Below are 20,322 nucleotides of genomic sequence, written 5' to 3'. Positions count from 1 at the left end.
AAACCCTGGACAGTGATCCGAGCACTATATCTCGGGGGTTCCCATTGATGATTCCGAAGGGTGACATCTCCATGGAAATGTGTCGGGTTGGCAGTTGAACTGACAATGTGATATCACAGCCAATAGGGCAGGCATTCATCATATGCATTTTCTATCTGTTTGTTTGCTTTGCCTACTTGAAATGGTTTGCCTATTTGTATAACATGTCTAATTGCTACTTGAGTTACTTGCCTTATATTCTTCTACTTGTGATTTACTTGCCTTGTATATAATTGTGATTTCTACTGGGATTGAGGAGGTTCGGAAGGCGGTGGCGATGGGATCGCAGGGAGGATAGGTTGGTGAAGGCTGTGGGACAGCGGTGTCTGACTAAAATAGAAATCCCTTAAGATAGAATACCCTGTTTATTTATACTAAGGTTTATATAATTATGCTTAACTGTTTTAGTATGCCTTAAGTTTGAATCTTGCGATGGATATGGAGCTTAGGATTGCCTTTGGCGTCCCGGGGTCTTATATCCTACATCACTGGACACTGTTACCATACTGAGAACCTCCGGTTCTCATACTATATTTCTGTTGTGTTTTTCAGATGCAGGTCGCAACCCACCTCGTTGAGTTGCCTGGTTGGTGACAGAAGTGGAGGATCCAGATACCTTTTGAGTCTTTTGATTTATTTTGTGTATACATCTCTCACTTTTGTATTTTGTTTTGTCTAAAAGCTTGTAATTGAGAGAACAAAACTTGTATAAGTTGTTTTTGACTGTCTGGTTCTTTTTGGGCTGTATTTGGCTAGTCGATTTAAACTCTACGAGTCGTAGCTGGATTCTGATGATATTACACTATTATACTATTATCTTTGTTTATATCACATCTGTTTCTTATGTTTTAAATTAGGAGCTTCGTTAAACAAGAAAAAGAAAATTTTGCCCAATCAATGATAGGCTCGATCTAATCAGTCAACAAAGTTTGACTCCCATACAAGAAAAAACTTAGTCCACCAAAAAACAATTATAAGAAAAAAGAACATAAAAGAGTATTAGAGTAATTAGCAAATTAGAGTGAATACCCCACTCGATGAGATAATTGTCAGGGCTATTTTGGGTTTTTCTCGTTCACGCTGTTTTGTTAATTAGAGCATTCAACATGGACAGAAGGAATTAACGTTCCCATAGAACATCCCTTTCTTCAAACAAAACCACCAAACCAACCTGAGAAAAAAGGGTCTCTCTGGTTCAGCCATTTTCTGTTTTCATTTTCCCAGAAAATAGAAAATGATACAGAAAACGTGTTTAGCTATCCATTTCATTTTCAATTTTAAAAAACGTTACCAAAACTCTAAAATTTTGAAAATGATTACGAGACATTTTTCCTGGTTTCACTTTGGGCGGATCCATGCATCACAATAAATATTGAAACCAAAATTAAGAGAACTTTATTGTGAGAACAGATTCATAGTTTCAAAGAAAATTTAGAGAGCAACTCATCAAATAGAAACTTACTTTAGCGACAAGCAATACAGAGCAGCAAGTTACTGCCAGAAAATAATGTTCGACACATAAGAATACCAAATGGTATTTCAACAATTTTAACTCATTCCAAAAGAAGCGAAATACAGAATCGCTTTATGAAACTATCCAAGTGCAAAACACAATTTAAGGGTGGATTACGTAATTAAAAACCATTTGCATAAAGAGATTGTAGAGATTAGGTATCATATAATTGAGAGAATACTCCGAAACTTGAAGAAAGACGTAGAATCATAAACGAACTCCATTACCAAGGGAAAGTCTCAATTTATATACTTGAGTAGAGAAGGTGGTAAGGGTAAGATCAGAACTTTTGGAATGTGAGAAATTTTATTCCACTCGTCACCGTGATTTCGTGCACAACTTTCCTCCAACTGTGAGCAAGAATAAATGCAGAGTCTCTGTAATGATTTGAGGTTACGCAGTCCTTCAGGTAGCGATGTCAAACCATCACAATTGTTGATTTCAAGAACCGCGAGTTCTGTGAGGTTCCCTATCCAATCTGGTAGTTTCTTGCCACAAAATCCGTTTATTACTAGTCTTTTAATTGATTGATGTGGCTGCAAGCCTTCTAAAATCACCTCATCTTTCAAACCATCTTCTTCTTGTTGTATTGTTGTTTTGAAACCTCTGTTGAAAAGAGGATCCTTCACCAAACTTATAGCCTCCTCTTCACACTGCCACTGCCACTGCAATTCCAATTCTTGAAGATGTGGCTTCTGAAGAAGTACCTTTGCAGACTCAACATTCGCAGCGATGCCTCGGAGTGAATTCAACCCTTTAATTTTTAGCTTCCCTCTTAGATTGTTTAGCCCATTCAGCTCACTTAAACTAAGCTTGCTTCCATGGCCTAACACAAAAAGTGTTAGTGTTTGAAGGCCAGTCAACTGTTCCAACCCGGGTGGCATACATGTCAAACTCGCACAAGAATCCAACTCAAGATGCCGAAGACTCATCATTTTGTTGATATCTGCTGGCAATTCTTTGAGGTTGGAACAATTTGAAAGTTTTAGAGTCTGCAAGTTATATAGGCTGGTAATTTCTGATGGAAGGCTTTGAATATTGACATTCCCTTGAAGATCAATGTATCTCAAATGCTTCAACTCTTCAATGCCTTTTGGAACTACTGTTATGTCCAGCGCGCAAAGCGTTAACACACGTAAGCACCTAAGGCTTATAAGTGAACCAAAAGAAAAAACCAAGTCTCTACTTGAATGAATTGGTTGTCTAGGAACATGAAATGTCCTCAACTTGTCCCCATTGAGCAAATAAGATGATAATGTAGCTGCAGAAAACAATGGGATATTATATGACAGATAACGTGTTTTCTTTCCTACATTTACTTCTTTTTCACCAACAACAGCATATTCTCTCCCAACCACAAGCAGTGATAGATCATGTATAAGATCGTGCATTTTATATGCAGTTACATCACCACAGTCATTGGTAGTGGCAGCTTCAAACAGAGACATTGACAGCAAATTCATGAAGTATTCATGGCCGATATCCTCTGCAGAGCGAATGTCATCTGTTGTTCGAATGAACCCTTCCGCGACCCATAACTGGATGAGGGTATTCTTTTCAAACATGAAACCTTTGGGAAATAATGAACAATAGGAAAAACAATTCTTCAAAGGGGAGGGAAGATGATCATAACTCAGTTTGAGAATTGCAAAGATTTCATCCTTCTGTGGATCAATTTTTGAAAACTCAACATCCCTGAAATATATCCAATCACTGCGGCCCAAGTTTCGCGAATACAAGAGGCTGCCAATAGTCCTTATGGCAAGTGGAACCCCAGAACACTTTTTAACAATGTCCCTTCCAATTGCTACCAGCTCCAAATCATTTGGTTCTTTCTCCCGATCAAAAGCAACCCGACAGAACAATTTCCAAGATGTTTCTACATCCATACCCTTCAAGAAAAGGGGTGGCTCTGTGCCCATGATCTTTGCCACTTTTTGACTGCGTGTTGTCACTATTACCATACTCCCTTTTGCTCCCTCCATCAGTAAGCTATTCAGTTGGAGCCACAACTCGCGATCCTCACTCCACACATCATCCAACACAAGCAGATACTTCTTCCTTTCAATTTTTTTCCTAAGTTCTTGTTGGACTTCCTCAACCTCACAATCCTTATTATTGTGTCCGATCATTTTTTGAGCTATTTGCCTTATGTCAAATTCATCAGATACACACACCCACATTATTAGCTTAAAATAGTTCCGAACGGCCTTATCATTACACACTAGCTGAGCAAGAGTTGTTTTCCCTAATCCTCCAATCCCAACAATGGGAATCACTGAAAGGTTACTTGTCACAGAATTGTTCCCCAGTAGATAACTTTTAATAAGCAATTTTTCCTTCTGTCTCCCAAAGACTTCATCTTCACCCACAAAAGAGTATGTTTGCCTTCGTCCTCTGTATGAAACTGGAGGCTCAATCGAACAATCTCTCAGTTGCAGCACGTGCCTATCATTTGCAATATCATCTAGCCTCTTCCGGATTCCTTTCATTTTACGGCCCATTTTATGAGCATAGGCCATTTTGTTTTTCCAAGAGAAGAGAGTTTTCACCTCTTTTATCGTCTTGCTTCTTAAAGCCTCGGTGGAGAAATCATCCAGTAAGTCATCTGCATCATATAGTACGTCTTTCAGCTCCTCCAACCAATTACTAATTTGATTGTTAGTAGCTTTTGCTTCTGCATCCAAGATAACAGCTTTTATTGAAGTGGTGATCCTCTTTATTCTTTCTTGATCAGCTTTGAGATTCCATATGAATCTGAACTCTTCAACCGCCAGAGAAGCAATCCCTTCAATGATCTTTCCAGCAAACGCATCCATCCTATATTATTCAAACATAATTTTGAAAATGACCAGAAGTCTGACTTGTTTTAGTAAATAAATTCTAATATATTGACAGTGTTCTAACATTATAATGAATACGATGTTTTAGTGAATGAAGAAATAATAAAAAATTAAGAACTCAACATTGTAATTTATTGTTTATTTGAATTATTAAAATTTCAAATTACAACACAACTAAATTCAATGAGATGTCTTTTCTTTTTCCTTCCATATCCTTGGAATAATAATAATAATGAAAGTATCTAACTGATGTCAAGAAAGGAACTAGGTTTGATTTCAATCATTCCATGCTTCGTCATCAAATTACGAAGTTCAACCATATATAACTCTATACAAAGGAAACGCACATCAATGATTCAATTGAATTATTAAAAAAATAAAATAAAAAGAAAGAAAACAAAATAAAACGCACGCACAATAGTTAATAATTAGAGAAACTACCATACCTTAGATATTATCAAAAAGGAAGCAGCAGAAGCAGTTGTTGAGTTGCGTTGTCTGTTCTGTGTTGTGGATGATGAGCTAAGTGTGGATATGAAATTAGACGTAATACATAACATTATTGATCTTTGCCAAACAGATATCAATAGCAGTTTCAATGGACTTGGAAGTCAATGCCACGACTAACAAACAAGAAATAATGAATATTAAATACGCATGTTCATGGAGGAAAAATAAATCGGAAATTGGATGTGCTTCATTGGAGCATTTTCAGTTTTTATTTTCATTCAAAATAAAAAATAAAAATAAAAATATGTTAGTTTGATTTTAATGAAAATGCTTTTTTTTTTTAAATTGGTCGTTGCTCTCTTTCATACTGTATAGGGTTGGAAGTGAGTCAAGTTAACTCATAAGCCGGTTTGAACTCGACTCATTAATAGTTCGATAAGCTGAACTTGTGAGTATGGGTGTCAAAATTTCCCGAAGCACGGGGTTCCCTGCGGGGACTGCCTCGAATGGGGACCCGAAGGCGAGGAATTTTTCCCGTGAGGATGGGGATGGAGACTAAAACCCCCCCGAGACAAGCGCAGGGACCCAAGCGGGGATCCAAGCGGGGATCCCCGCCCCGTCTCCAATAATTTTCCGAATTCTTGAGTTTATTTAAATATCCTTAATTTATTTCTAATATAGGGACTTTTTCGTAATTTTGCTTATTGAAAACCCTAACCCTACCTTATTGAATGTCTTCCATTCTCTCCTACTATTCCACTTAGCGCCGTTTCTAAACCCCAACTTTCCAGAAAAGTTCAAAACTCCTAATCCCCATAGTTGTGTCCACAGTCACAGCCATAGCAGCATACCCCCTCGTCAGTCGCTACCGGCCACTCTTCCTTCTCAGTGCTTACCCCCTTATGGACTATGATTTGCTATGTTGTATTTCTGAACTTATAATCTTGGATAAGATATGTTTGTAATAATGTTTTGTAGTTTGTTTTTTGTTTTGTTTTTAATTCTTTACTATAATTTTCATATAAATGTTCAACATAGAGAGATGGGGAATGGAACCCCGCGGAGAACACGGGGAACGTGGAAAATGAGGATGGGGACGATTATCCCCCCATGGCGGGGATCGGGGCGGGGATGGGGATCAATTCTGGGAGCGAGGACGGGGAGCAGGGAGGCATCCCACGCCCCCGCCTCGTCCCATTGACATCCCTACTTGTGCGCTGGTGAGCCGAATTTGAGCTTGAAATTGAGCTCATAAATTAAATGACTCGAGTAGGGATGTGCATGGGTCGGGTGAAACCGGGTTTGATGTGACCCAGACCCGGTCCGAAATATATACCGAGCCTATTTATTAGACCCGAACCCGGCCCTAGACCCGATGAAACCTATACGCTTTCGAGCCACGATTATACCGAGTAAAAACCGGGTGAAAACCGGGCCGTCAACATTACATTACTTTGATACCTTCTTATAAGCTAGCATATGAAAATATCCAAATTTCCAAGACTCCAACCATTATTTGACATTGTAAAATTCACTTAGAAAAATATAACAAGAACCAACTCTTCTCTAAAATTAAAGTATAACCATAATCAATACTAATATTGTCTAATAACACCAAATATTTAAATCAATACAAATAACACAATATTATGCATTAGTCTAAAATCTTATGGATTTTAAACATAAAATATTAACTTATAGTCTTATAATAACTAATAACACAAAATATTAAGGTTTACAATACTTAAATTCCACATAAAAATAGCCATCATCCATCACTAATAACACAAAATATTAATTGTGTATGATGACCAGGCCACCAGGCCAACTTCGGGTGACCCGAGCCATGACCCGGACCCGACCCGAAATAATGACCGGGTCTATTTTTGAGACCCTTACCCGGTCCTAGACCCAGTGAAATCAAACAAAAATAGCCCCTAAAATGTTTGGGGCCGGGCCGGGCCATGCACATACCTATACTCGAGCTTGAACTTGGATAAGTTTAGCTCATTAACTCGTGAGCTGACTCAATTATATATATAATATTAAAAGTATAGATTAAATGCATATAGAATATGCGTATTAATAATTTAATATATATATATATATATATAATTTTAAATATATAATTTTGATGTAGGACATAAACAAAAAATTTATAATTGATAAATAGACAATATACAAAATTTTTTTTAATTAATTTTTTTTGAATGAAAAGGCTCTACACCACCGGTGGAGCAAACAGGAATAAACATAAGTACAACTAAATTAAAAACATCACTAACAACCCAACATGGTAAATAACCCCTAGTCATCTTCGGCATTGCTATCAACAACCAAGAGTAGTACCACTAATCCATTCGTCAGATAGCATAAAGGACCTGTTAATGATTTCCACCACACCTGAGTCTTGATTACGGAACACCCTATCATTCCTCTCAAGCCAAATTGCCCAAATTACAGCAAAGAAACCAATCAACCACCGCTTCCTCTCATACTTTCTTTGTGAAGCATTCGTCCAGCTCTCAAAGTGTTGCTTCAGTGTACCTGGAATGGACCATTCTCTTCCCAGAGCGAACAGTCAAGCACTCCACACCTGCCAAGTGAGCTCACAACCAAGAAAGAGATGAAAAGCAGACTCCACAGACTTGCAGCACAAAGCACACATATTATCAAGCTGGTCTATGACACCTAATCTGCACAATCTGTCTTTAGTATTCACCCTCTCAATCAAAACAAACCAAGAAAATAATTCAACCCTTGGCGGGATGAAACCCCTCCAGATAGCACTTGTGAAACTATAGCTTGTTATTTCCTCCGAGAGTACTGCGTCCTGCATCACCTGCACAAAGGAGTTAGTAGAAAAAACACTACTTCTATCAAATTTCCAAACCACCCGATCATCTCTCTTAGTTGTTAGCGTAACTAAGCGTAGGATGACATGAAGTTGGTTCAAAAGTTCTAACTCCCATTGAAACAACTCCCGTCTCCACTGGAAGCTCCATATCCACTCTAGCCCATCCCAAAACCCACAGTCCCCTATAACAGATCCTTTAAGGTTTGAGACCGAGAAAAGTCTTGGAAACAGTTCCTTCAAGACACCACCAGTTACCCAAACATCCTCCCAAAACCGGATTGTTCTGCCCGTTTTCTGCTTCCATTGACAAGCCACTAATCATCTTTTCCCTGACTTGTGGCTCTCTTATTTGAAACTGACAAATATCCTTCCACGGGCCCCCTCTCAGGGGAACAGGTTGACCCCGTAGCATCTCAGAAGGATTCAAGTTATTACAAGAACACACTACTTTTTTCCATAAGGGGCAATCCTCTTTCAAAAACCGCCACCACCATTTAAACAGAAGAGCTGTATTCCGAACCACTGCATCGCCTACTCCCAATCCACTCGCCTTTTTAGGGGCCATCACTACCTCCCATCTCACTAGCGGCAGCCCAACCCGCCCATCCTCTTTACTCCATAAGAACCGTCTTTGTAAGGAGATCAACTTCTTCGCTACTGCCTTTGGCATCTTATACAAACTGAGGTAGTATATAGGCAAACTATTAAGGACAGATTTAATGAGTACCAGCTTACCCGCTTTATTTAGGCTCTTTGCTTGCCACAGACTCAGCTTTGCTTCCACCTTATCAAGCACTGGTTTCCACGTCTTAACTAGCCTCAGATTTGCTCCCAAAGAGATCCCAAGGTACCGGACAGGGAGTACTTGCTCCTTACATCCCAGTAAGAGACACATCTTACTCGTCCACTGCTGTTCACAATTAATCGGAATGAAATTGGACTTTTCAAAATTAATATTCAAGCCAGACATCAGCTCAAAGCAATGCAATAGGCGCTTGTAATTCCTTATGGTCTCTTCCTCTGGAGGGCAAAAAAGTATAGTATCATCCACAAACTCTAAGTGCGACAACTCGATGTTATCTCTACCAACCAACAGCGGCGATATGCGCCCATTCCTCACCGCCTCCCCGATCATTCTATGAAGCACATCGACAACCAGGACAAACAGAATTGGAGATAAAGGATCTCCCTGTCGTAGACCCCTTTCCATTTTGAACGGCTTAGCGGGAGATCCATTTATAAGAACTGACATAGATGCAGAACATACACACTCCTTAATCCACCCCCGCCACCGATCTCCAAAGCCCATCTTCTGCAGCACTATATCCACAAAGCTCCATTTGACCCTATCGTAAGCCTTTTGAAAATCCAGTTTAATTATCGCTGATCTCCGTTTTCGTGCCTTTAGCCAGTGCACTTTTCACAAGCTATCAAAGCCCCATCGTGAATTTTCCTGCCTTGCACAAATGCACTCTGAGTCTCGCCCACTAGAGCTGGCATCACTTTCCGCATCCTCCGAACCAACACCTTAGATATGATCTTATAGACACAACCCACCATACTAATCGGTCGAAGGTCTTTAATCTTTGTAGCTCCAACAAATTTCGGTGCCAGCGCCACCCACGTGACATTCGACCCTGTAGGTAACACAGCTGATTGGAAGAACCCCATCACTGCTTCCGTGAATTCCCGCCCAACTTCTTCCCAGCATTTCTTTATAAAATTCATGTTATACCCATCACTCCCTGGTGCTTTTGCTGACTCACAATCCCACACTGCAGACTTTATTTCTTCGGCACTCGGCATCAACTCCAGCTCTGTTGCCTCCTCCTCAGTTATTTGTCGTACCAGACCTTCCCGAAATCCTATATTTGGTGATGGCTCCTGATGGTACAACTCCTTATAGAAATCTACTATTGCAGCCTTAATCCGAGACTGTTGCCGCACTAATCGTCCATGGATTATAAATTAATATTAATATTAATATATATAAGTTATAGTTTATTGATATAGAATTATAAATTATGTTCTTATTATTTGAGCTTGTGAGCTTTCGTTGAGTTGATCTTGAGCTTATAAAATAGGCTTGATTATTAATGAGTCGAGCCGTGAATCAAGCTTAATTTTTGTGAGCCTAACTTGAGTTTGGTCTAGTTCGGCTCAACTTGACTCACTTCGAAGCCTATTATTGCCTCATGTCACTTTTCTTTTAGTATTTTTTTTAAATTAATCTGTCTACGAAATAACATTTTGGAAATTTTGGTTTCTCTAGAATTTTTTTAGCATTCTGCTGATTTTTGTTAAGAGTCTAAATTTTGTTTTACTGCTACTCTTATGGTTAATAATTACATGTAATTTTGAAATGTTAAGGATAATATTGAGTCAATTTTAAAATGTTAAGGATAATTTTAAAATTTATCCCATACATTGGGAATAAAAATGATATTTATTAGTAGTTGATATTTATTAGCATAAGATGGAAAATTTGAAACTGAAGATAGCAAACAATAGTCCAATGAAAATACAAAGATTTTTATCGGCATATTATATGAGCGAAAAGAATGAACAGCTGTAATGTTCAACATTTGCAAGAACTGGCTATAATTGTTGGGGAACATTATGGTGTAGTTAGGCTAAAGAAAAAGTATAATTAATTGAGCATTGAATATGGTGAGTTTTCAACTTTGCTAGCTCGAACAAGAATTACATGGGACATTGCATCTAATAAAGTAAATATTTGGAAAGAAGTATGGCGAGACTTATGTACGGTATGTTCAATTATATTAAGTTAAAATATTATTATTTTATTTATATTAATTTATTTTATTTCATAAAATTTATTTGTTCTTTGTATACTTGTCAGGAAGAAAGGAACTACATAAAGTTTAAGAAAAATGAATTTATGTACGAAGGAACTACATAAAATTTAAGAAGAATGAAATAGATTTATAAATGACTATAATATTTTAGGAAGAATAAATACAAGCAAAGAACTCTTAGAGAAACAAGTATTTATTCTTGCGACTAAACTATATTATTCTCTGGTATTTTAAATGTTAATTATTAATTATATAGTAAAAACATACAATAATTTTTTAGATATTATTTTAATTTTATTGTAATTCATTGATTGAACCAATAAACTAATAAACCAATAACTTAACCAGTTCGATTATGGTCATGACAACTATATGTTATATACTAAAAAGTAAAATTTAATCACCAAAATACTAAAAAGTATTAAAAAATTTAATACAAAATTCTAACAAATCCCATTCGTTAGATTCCTGCAACCCGAATCTCAACCATCAAATTTCACATTCCCGCTCAAGGCTCCTCCTCTTTCAAATTCAAATTTCAAACACACCCACTCGACCGTTAGCCCAAACCCAAGTTCAATAAGATGCACGAGGTCTCACTCTGCACTGCACCTTCCTGATAGTTCTCTACTTTCTCTTCAACCCTTTCACCCCCAACCAAAAAGACACCATCTCCGTGTCTTCCTTCTTTTCATTTTTGTTTCATTTCCTTCCTCACTCCTCCCCCATGGAAACCCAGAAGAAACGCCCTCTTCATACCAGCACTGCCGTGAACATCCCCGCGTCAACCGCACCGGCATCGGGGAAGACCATTGAAGAAATGTACCAGAAGAAGACCCAGCTCGAGCACATCCTTCTCCGGCCCGACACCTATGTGGGTTCAATCGAGAAACACACGCAGACCCTGTGGGTCTACAATGACATCAACAATGAAATGGTGTATCGCCCTGTGACCTACGTCCCGGGGCTCTATAAGATCTTTGACGAGATTCTCGTTAATGCTGCCGACAACAAGCAGCGAGATCCCTCGATGGACTCGCTGAAGGTGGTGATTGATCCCGAGCGGGGCCTCATCTCTGTTTTCAACAACGGAGATGGCGTCCCCGTTGAGATCCACCAGGAGGAGAAGGTGTATGTGCCCGAACTGATCTTCGGGCACTTGCTGACCAGCAGTAACTATGATGACAACGTGAAGAAGACCACTGGAGGCCGTAACGGATACGGCGCAAAGCTCACGAACATCTTCTCTACAGAGTTTGTCATCGAGACTGCTGATGGGAAGCGCCAGAAGAAGTACAAGCAGGTATTGGATTCTTGCAAGATTTTTATTTTATTTTATTTTTGACTTTTCTTTATCCTTGATTGGTTTTGGTTCTGTAAATGTTTCTGTTCTTGGTAAAGTTCTTGGATTGTGAATGTTCCTTTTGTGTTGCATGTGTGAATTTGTAGTCGACTTTTGAGGCTTGTTTTTGAGATCGGAGTCGTTCTTAGAATGTCTACATTTCCACAATGTCAGCTTGTTTTATTTAATTATTTTTTTGGACTTATGTTCTATGTGATTTATGAATTTGTTTACTTAATTTTATAATTCTGAACCCTAACTTTTATCTGCGTGTATGAATTGAATTTGTGAATTTTGGATCTTCATAGGTTTTGTTTTACCTGCATATATGGAGCTTTAGAACTGAACTGAGAGTTTAGTTGATTCAGCATATCGTCCTCTCTGTTAAATTGTTTACTCTTCTTTTAAAACCTTTTTCGTGTTTGTTGAAATTTCATGTTCCGTGTACATTTATGAAGCTGAATGTAGTTATTTTGAGGGGAATGCTTATTGTATTGCTTGGTTGTTGCTATAGGTGTTTTCAGACAACATGGGAAAAAAGTCTGATCCCGTGATTACCAAATGCAAAGAAGGTGAGAACTGGACCAAGGTAACCTTTAAGCCAGACTTGGAAAAGTTCAAGATGGCGGAGCTTGAAGAAGATGTCGTTGTTTTGATGAAAAAACGGGTGGTTGACATGGCTGGCTGCCTTGGAAAGACGGTCAAGGTTGAACTCAACGGCAAGGCGATTAAACTGAAATCCTTCCGCGATTATGCCGATCTTTACCTGAAATCCGCAGAGAAATCCAAACCAGCACCCCTTCCTAGGTTTGTCTCTCTTTATTGAAGTTTGGTTTTGGGGAAATTATCTAATATTCTTGAGAAATTTTCTGTACTAATTAATTTTCATGTTCGTTGTTATTAGGAGCTTTGCCAAAATTGGTGATAGATGGGAGATTTGTGTGAGTCTAAGTGATGGACAGTTTCAACAGGTAATTTACAAAGCAGAATTATAAGTACCTTAAGGAGAGGTAATTGTTGTTGTTTTTGTTATTCTCTCTAACATGACTTGAATTTGTTATAAACAGGTCAGCTTTGTTAATTCCATTGCTACAATCAAGGGTGGGACTCATGTTGACTATATCACCAATCAGATCACAAGCTATGTGATGAGCAAAGTGAATAAGAAGAAAAAGGATGCCAATGTCAAAGCACACAATGTGAAGAATCATTTGTGGGTTTTTGTCAATGCCCTTATTGACAACCCTGCTTTTGATTCCCAAACTAAAGAAACCCTGACAACTAGGCAAGCAAGTTTTGGTTCTAAATGTGATGTTCCGGAATCAATGCTGAAGGAAGGTTTGTCATGCTTACAATATTTTTTGCCTGTAACTGAGTAAAATGAAATGTTGCTTTTACTTATACTTTCAAACCTTTGCAGTTTCAAATTCCGGAATAGTGGACATCCTCTTATCATGGGCAGATTTTAAACAAAGCAAAGATCTGAAGAAGTCAGATGGAACAAAGACACAAAGAATTCGTGGGATTGTGAAGCTCGAAGACGCCAATGAAGCTGGAGGAAGAAACTCTGATAAATGTACCCTGATACTAACAGAGGGAGATTCTGCCAAGGCACTTGCAGTAAGTTCTTGACTATGCAAGCATTAGTGAAATCAATTTAAATTTTTTTATGTCTATACTTCAACAATCTGAATTGAAAAAGTTTAATATCTGTTGTAATTTGTAACCATAAAGATGGTGTGATGTAAACACTGGCGGCTATGCTGTTTGTTAACAGTGAAATATTTTCATAACAAGTTTTATTCAAAATTCCTGACATCATATGTTATGTACGAAGATGGCAGGTCTCTCTGTTGTCGGCCGAGACCATTATGGTGTGTTTCCGTTGAGAGGAAAATTGCTGAATGTACGGGAAGCCAGCAGCAAACAGATTCTTGAGAATGAAGAGATTCAAAATATAAAGAAGATTCTTGGATTGCAGCAAAACAAAGAATACTCAAGTGTCAAGTCTCTGAGATATGGTCATTTAATGATTATGGCTGATCAGGTGAGCTATTTAAACAGCATAGTCCACTAAAACATTCTCTTTTGAATTTTTATTCAGCAAGATTTAACTGTTTGAAAATGTTCAGGATTATGATGGTTCCCACATCAAAGGGCTACTGATCAACTTTATTCATTCTTTCTGGCCATCACTGCTGAAAGTTCCTTCTTTTATGGTTGAATTCACCACTCCCATAATAAGGGTTAGTATTATTAAGTACTTAAGTTTATATACTATTTTATTGAACTTCCTCTTCAACATCATACTCATACATTTCTTTTGCTTGTCTACCCAGGCTTTTCATTCAAATGGGACAAAATTATCATTTTATTCCATGCCTGAGTATGAATCATGGAGAGAAAACTTGGGGAACAATGCAACTGGTTGGAAGATAAAGTACTATAAGGTTTGTTGGTGTAACTGGTAACCATAGATGAACTCACTAGATTTTGAATTTACCATTCTGAACTCTTTCTTATTTTTGGTCTCTCTAGGGTCTGGGTACAAGTACTCCTCAAGAAGGGAGAGAGTACTTCAGAGATCTTGATAAGCATAGAAAGGACTTTGTCTGGGATGATGACCAGGATGGAAGTGCAATAGAATTGGCATTCAGCAAGAAAAAAACTGAAGATAGGAAAACCTGGATTCGAAATTTCGAGGTGTGCGAATAATTTGCACTTTAGTAGTCTTATATATTTAATTCTTGGAAGTGTATATAATATATAATATATGTTAATAATTGAAATTCTTGGCCTTTTATGCTGTTGCAGCCTGGCACTTGCCGCGATCATATGATGAAACATATCAACTACAGAGACTTTGTCAACAAAGAGCTGATACTGTTCTCCAGGGCAGATCTTCAAAGGTCCATTCCCTCGATGGTTGATGGCCTCAAGCCTGGACAACGGAAGATTCTTTTCTGCTCATTTAAGAAAAAGTTGTTCAAAGAAATAAAAGTGGGCCAATTTATTGGTTATGTATCTGAGCACTCTGCTTATCACCATGGTGAGCAAAGTCTTGCTAGCACAATAATTGGAATGGCACAGGATTTCGTGGGCAGCAACAACATCAATCTTCTTAAACCGAATGGTCAATTCGGTACTCGTAACTTGGTGAGATGATCCTGTCAATGACTTTTGAAACCTGTCACTTTGTACATTGTCAACACTACTTTTGTTTTTATATAAGTGTGTGCTTTTTATAACCTTAAATTTTCCAGGGAGGCAAAGATCATGCAAGTGCTAGATACATCTACACTGAACTGAATCCTATTACTCGCTGCCTCTTTCATGAGGATGACGACAAGCTTCTTGAATACTTGAATGAGGATGGGAGGTCAATTGAACCGAGCTGGTAACTAATTATGCTTTTTGGACAATCTTATCTCCTGTTTCAACAATCCAATATGCCTAGAACTTATTCAAATTCTCTTTTCTGGTCACAGGTACATACCAATTATCCCATTGGTCCTTGTCAATGGTAGTGAAGGTATTGGAACAGGCTGGAGTTCTTACATTCCCAATTATAATCCTAGGGAAGTTATTGCCAATGTTAGGCGAATGTTGAGTGGTGAAGCAATGCTGCCAATGGATCCATGGTATAGAGGATTCCATGGAGTCATTGAGAAAAGTGCCAAGGAAGGTGGCTATATAGTCAATGGTATGACAGAGGAAATAGATGAGCAAGTTTTCAGGATCACAGAGTTGCCTATTCGTCGATGGACTCAAGATTATAAGCAGTTCCTTGAATCTGTAACTGATGGATCACCTAACGTCAAGGATCCTCTAATCGAGGTAACTGGCCTAAACACCTTATAACAAGTTGTGCAGCGGGTTAAATTGTATCATTTTTACGGAAACTGAAACATGGTATTTTCTCTCTTGCTCTCTCTGCAGGATTTCAGACAGAATGGTGATGATGCAATTGTAGACATAGAAGTCAGATTGAAGCTTGACAAAATAGCAATGATCATGCAAGAGGGTCTACTTAAAAAATTTAAATTGACCAGCACTATCAGCACAAGTAACATGCATCTTTTTGATGCAGAAGGGAAAATTAAGAAATACGACACCCCGGAACAAGGTATATTAGTACTTAGAGAAGTTTTATTTATTTATTTATGATCATATGGGTCTTCATGTTCACTGTTTTATGTCATGTGTTATACAGTCCTTGAAGAGTTCTTTCCACTTCGGCTAGAGTATTATGGGAGAAGAAAGGTGAGTTATTGTGGTAAATCCGAACGGTTCATTTTTTCTTGAGTTTGAGTTAGAACTAAAATCAATTTGATTGTTATGCTTTGCAGCAACATATACTGAACAATCTCGAACGGCTTTTGTTGATACTGGACAACAAAGTCAGGTTCATATTAGGGGTGGTGAATGGAGAAATTATTGTGAGCAACAGGAAAAAGGCTGATTTGTTGATGGAGCTGCAGCAGAAAGGTTTCACTCCCATGCCAAGGAAGGGAAAATCTGCAGAACCTCAAGTTGCCGGGGCAAATGATGACATTTCAGAAGAACAAGATGATGACACCACCAGAGAGGAAACTGCCACTGTTGAAGGAGCAAAACGCGGCGACTATGAATATCTGTTGTCCTTGCCCATTGGAACTTTAACGATTGAAAGTGTTCAGAAGCTGCTGGCTGAAAAGGATGAAAAGGAAAAGGAGTTTGAGATTTTGAAGGCAACACCACCAACATCTATGTGGATGAAGGATCTTGATGAGCTTGAGAAGAAACTTGATGTAGGCATTATTAATTAACATCCTATTTTGTTTAGTTTATATTTGAATATTTGGTTTTAATAACATTGTCTGTATATATATCAGGAAATGGATAGCAAAGCTGCTGAGGAACAACAAAAGAGGTCAAGTCAAGGAAACAGAAAGACATCTAATCGCGGTATTTCAGCAGCGGCAGCAGCAAAGAAGCCGCCACAGCCACGAAAGAATACTAAGAAGGCGACAAAAGCTGAGCCAGAGAATGATAATTCTTCAATGGAAATTGGTATGAATTTAGCACTGTTAAGTAATATATTTTGAATTTTCCATGTCCATGTGATGTGACTTAATTTTCTCCATGATCAGAGAACCATGTTGAGGTTGCTAAACCAAAAGGCAGACCAAAGAAAGCTCCTGCTAAGAAGGTTGTCGATGAAGATGAAATTCTATCTCTTCAAGAACGCCTAGCTGCATATAACTTTGGAGCATCTAGTGATCAATCATCAGCAGGTAAAAATGCTTTAAATGATGTTTTCTTAAACCTCTTGAATTTCGTCTTGTGTTAGTATTTAATTATGTTTTTGCTTCCACCACCACAGCCATGGAAGCTGAAGCGCCCCCCGAGGCACCTGCTGCGAGGAAAGGCAAAACGGGTCGTGCCAAAAAGAAATCGTCAAGTACCATACTGTTGGACTCTTCAGACAGCGATAATGTCGAAGACGAAGATGACGGGGATGATGACTTTGAAATACTGGACCAGGCTGCCTCCGAAGCAGGGAAAAAGAAGGGAGGGAGAAAGCCTGCAGCTCATAAGGCAGCGAAGGCACCTGCAGCCACCAAGAGAAACTTAGGCAGCAAGCGATCTCAGAAACTATCGACTGAAATGCTGAAGCCGGCGGAGGAGGAGACATCGCCGGAGAAGAAAGTTAGGAGGATGAGGCCATCCCCGTTTAACAAAAAGAGCGGCTCCTTGCTTGGCCGGCTTGCTGAGAAAGATCAAAACGCGAGTGAAGGTTCGGCTTCGGCAAACTCTCCTAGCACTACGGAGGAGGAGGTGGTTGAGGTTGCGCCGGTAGCGGCAAGAGCGAGGCCTCAGAGGGCCAATCGTACACAAGCAAGATACGTGGTGAGTGAATCCGAGAGCAATGATGATGATGATGGTGATGACAAGGATGATTCTGCTGACGAACATGCTTCGGATTTCTCTGATTTTGAAGATGAAGATTAGTGATGAGTGAAGCATGTGTAGCTTGATTTTAAGAATTCACAATGCATGACGCATGCATTCTTGTATTGTCTCTGTATCTCGCGGAACAGCTTGATTTAAATTTCTTGTACTTTTTCATTCCTTTTTTCACCAGGAAATGGAAAATGCATGTAAACTTTGATTTGTCTCTGCAACCCGGTTGTAAATTATGGATTTTACTTTTATTTTTTGAGTGAATACCCCATCCGGCCCCTGACAATTATCTCGAAAGGACAACGAGACCCCCAAGAAAAAAAAACACCCAATCCGGCCCCTGATAAATTTTTTTTGGGACAGATTAGCCCCTGTGCCAAAAAAAATAACATTTATTTTTTTTTGGCACAGGGGCCTCGTTGTCATTTCGAAGTAATTGTCAGGGGTCGGGTTGGGTTTATTTTTTTTGTCAGGGGCTGGATTGGGGTTTTTTTTTTGTCAGGGACCTCGTTGTCTTTCGAAGTAATTGTCAGGGGCTGATTTGAGTTTTTCTCTTATTTTTTCTAAAATGATTTTTTAGTAGATGAATTGTGGATTTACTTTTATTTTTTTTCTAAAAGTACATCTAGCTTTTTCTGGATAAAACAATTTTCTGGATAAAACAATTTTGAAAAGAAATTACAAATTTAGAGTGTTTTGTTTTCGTTTTATTTCTTGTTTCTTATTTTCATTAGCTATGAAAGTTTATTTTATCATTTGTTTGATGTTTAGTTTTTATGAATTAAAAGGGAGCGATTCAAATAAAGACGTCTAAGCAATAATCAAGCAAGTTGGTACAGATAGGGGTTATATAATTTCTATTGAATGAAGTCTTTCTGAACTGGAATCATGAATTGGACTCGAACCAATATCTCTTTTGTCTTTAGTCGATCTTCCCATTGCCCAGGATCTCGGCACACCTCCCCCCCTTTCTAATGAGGGGAAATTTACCATTTTCTACTAAATAACCAGAAAACACTCGACCGATCTCATCCAATTGAAAAAAAAAAAGTGCTAATTCAACTGTCCTGTCTATTAAGGAGGATCACGAATCCTGGAAATCCTGAGGCGGACCATCTCGAATAGAAAAAAATTCTACTTATCTTAAATAGATATTGGTTAAGAAAAGATAGAAACATTCCTATTTTTTATACATCGGGTCGTTAAATTTTTGATTCCCTAAAAAAATCAGATAATCAATAAAATCATCCCAAACAGGACAGTTACCTGTCCCTAAGAAGCGTCGTATCCTTTGGAACTGCTCTAGCCACCTATCGATGTCTGTTTCCCAAGCATCGTAGAGAGCCATGTTGATGGCACACGCGATATCTTGATCGTCATTTTTATATAAAAAAAAACGCCTTTTGCCGAGAAAGATTTCACGTGCTCTTTCCACCATCCTAGCATCCTCATTTTTGCAGTTTGTATTGATTGCATCAACTGCTCTATAAATGCGGTCCTCCGTCCCCGGGTCGATCGGATTTGGAAGGGGGCGGGCAACCTCATCTTCCTCTTCTGCTAAAACGTCGAGGTCGAAAGAGGTCCACCCCGAGCTAGAACCTTCGTGTGAACCCACACCCACTTCGGAAGAATCAAGGCGGGAAGATTGGAACTGCCAGCACCATTGTCAAAATGGCATGTCCAACCAAAGTCGAGAGGTTGCAAGCCTATAGTAGCGACTAATAAGTCCAATGGTCCTATGTGAAATAACAAGAGTATGAAATCGAGAGAAATCCAATAAAACAAAATTAACCCAAAACTTCTTACTGCGAAACTACTGAAAAGGGAAATTCTAAACCGTGAAAACATGAAACACGTTTTATGTGTCGATAGTACGACCTGTGCGGTTGTTCTTCTTTCATTTTCTTTCTTCTTAGAAAGCACTCAATGAGTTACTTACGAATCAGAAGGATTGAGGCTGACTACGGCCTCAGATGATTAGGCGGGGGGAAGGATTCGAACCTGCAGTTTTTAGGTCATGAGCCTGATGAGTTGACCAATTCCTCTACCCCGCTTCTTTCCCGTTTCCTTCTCTTTCTCTTACTAATTTGATAGAGGAGACATCCCACACTGAACACCAACCCAATCTCGACAAACTACTAGGTGATTCAAGTCGCTTTCTATGGTACAATCCGCAAAGAGCTTTCTTCTTTTATGAAATTTTTGGGACCCTAAAATGCAGCAGTTCTCTTATATACGCTATATGGTATCTCTCCAGGTTTGATACTCACTGGAGGATGAGAATGGAGCTTGCTTGCTTGCAGTACCCGAGAGATTAGTCATTGGGCTTCCGACCTGATGGATACTTTGGTGTAAACAAAAAACAAATTAATCACCGAAAAAATGGTGAATCAAATCTTAAACGATCTAAATTAATATTATTTTTTATATAAATGACTACAATACCCTTATTATAAAAAATTTCTAAATCCTAACCTTATAACGGTAGAGAAGTAAGGGCTGTAATTTAGTAA

General features: G+C 38.6%; 2 protein-coding genes across 3 annotated transcripts; one reads left to right on the top strand and one right to left on the bottom strand.

Annotated features, from left to right (window-relative positions):
• Positions 1,458 to 5,027, bottom strand: LOC107614393 (putative disease resistance protein RGA4). The gene is made up of 2 exons (XM_016316604.2): positions 4,842 to 5,027; positions 1,458 to 4,372 (listed from the first exon to the last, which is right to left on the bottom strand). The coding sequence occupies exon 2, from the start codon at positions 4,369 to 4,371 to the stop codon at positions 1,792 to 1,794; it is 2,580 nt and encodes an 859-aa protein (XP_016172090.1). The 5' UTR covers position 4,372; positions 4,842 to 5,027; the 3' UTR covers positions 1,458 to 1,791.
• Positions 11,118 to 17,915, top strand: LOC107613041 (DNA topoisomerase 2). 2 transcript variants are annotated; one of them, XM_016314875.2, is made up of 18 exons: positions 11,118 to 11,824; positions 12,378 to 12,670; positions 12,768 to 12,834; positions 12,931 to 13,201; positions 13,284 to 13,483; positions 13,701 to 13,910; positions 13,996 to 14,109; positions 14,203 to 14,313; positions 14,402 to 14,566; positions 14,678 to 15,019; positions 15,127 to 15,260; positions 15,352 to 15,700; positions 15,803 to 15,989; positions 16,077 to 16,126; positions 16,213 to 16,653; positions 16,738 to 16,915; positions 16,996 to 17,139; positions 17,229 to 17,915. In XM_016314875.2, exons 1-18 carry the CDS (start codon positions 11,249 to 11,251, stop codon positions 17,855 to 17,857), a joined length of 4,461 nt encoding a protein of 1,486 aa, XP_016170361.1. In that variant the 5' UTR covers positions 11,118 to 11,248; the 3' UTR covers positions 17,858 to 17,915. The 2 variants fall into 2 exon arrangements, with proteins under 2 accessions (XP_016170361.1, XP_016170360.1); XM_016314874.2 differs by having other exon boundaries at positions 13,996 to 14,313.

The sequence above is a fragment of the Arachis ipaensis genome, chromosome B08 (genome assembly GCF_000816755.2).
Source record: "Arachis ipaensis cultivar K30076 chromosome B08, Araip1.1, whole genome shotgun sequence".
In the NCBI taxonomy this organism is placed as follows: Eukaryota; Viridiplantae; Streptophyta; class Magnoliopsida; order Fabales; family Fabaceae; genus Arachis; species Arachis ipaensis.
The sequence above is the reverse complement of the archived record's forward strand: the minus strand, read 5'-3'. Positions and strand labels throughout refer to the sequence as shown.

Bases quoted from the DNA above. Each gene is read 5' to 3' on its own strand.
- LOC107614393 (XM_016316604.2), bottom strand. From the start codon at position 4,371: ATGGATGCGTTTGCTGGAAAGATCATTGAAGGGATTGCTTCTCTGGCG.
- LOC107613041 (XM_016314874.2), top strand. From the start codon at position 11,249: ATGGAAACCCAGAAGAAACGCCCTCTTCATACCAGCACTGCCGTGAAC. The intron at 12,835-12,930 runs GTAATTTACAAA...TGTTATAAACAG, and splicing joins GTGATGGACAGTTTCAACAG to GTCAGCTTTGTTAATTCCAT. The intron at 14,567-14,677 runs GTGTGCGAATAA...ATGCTGTTGCAG, and splicing joins CCTGGATTCGAAATTTCGAG to CCTGGCACTTGCCGCGATCA.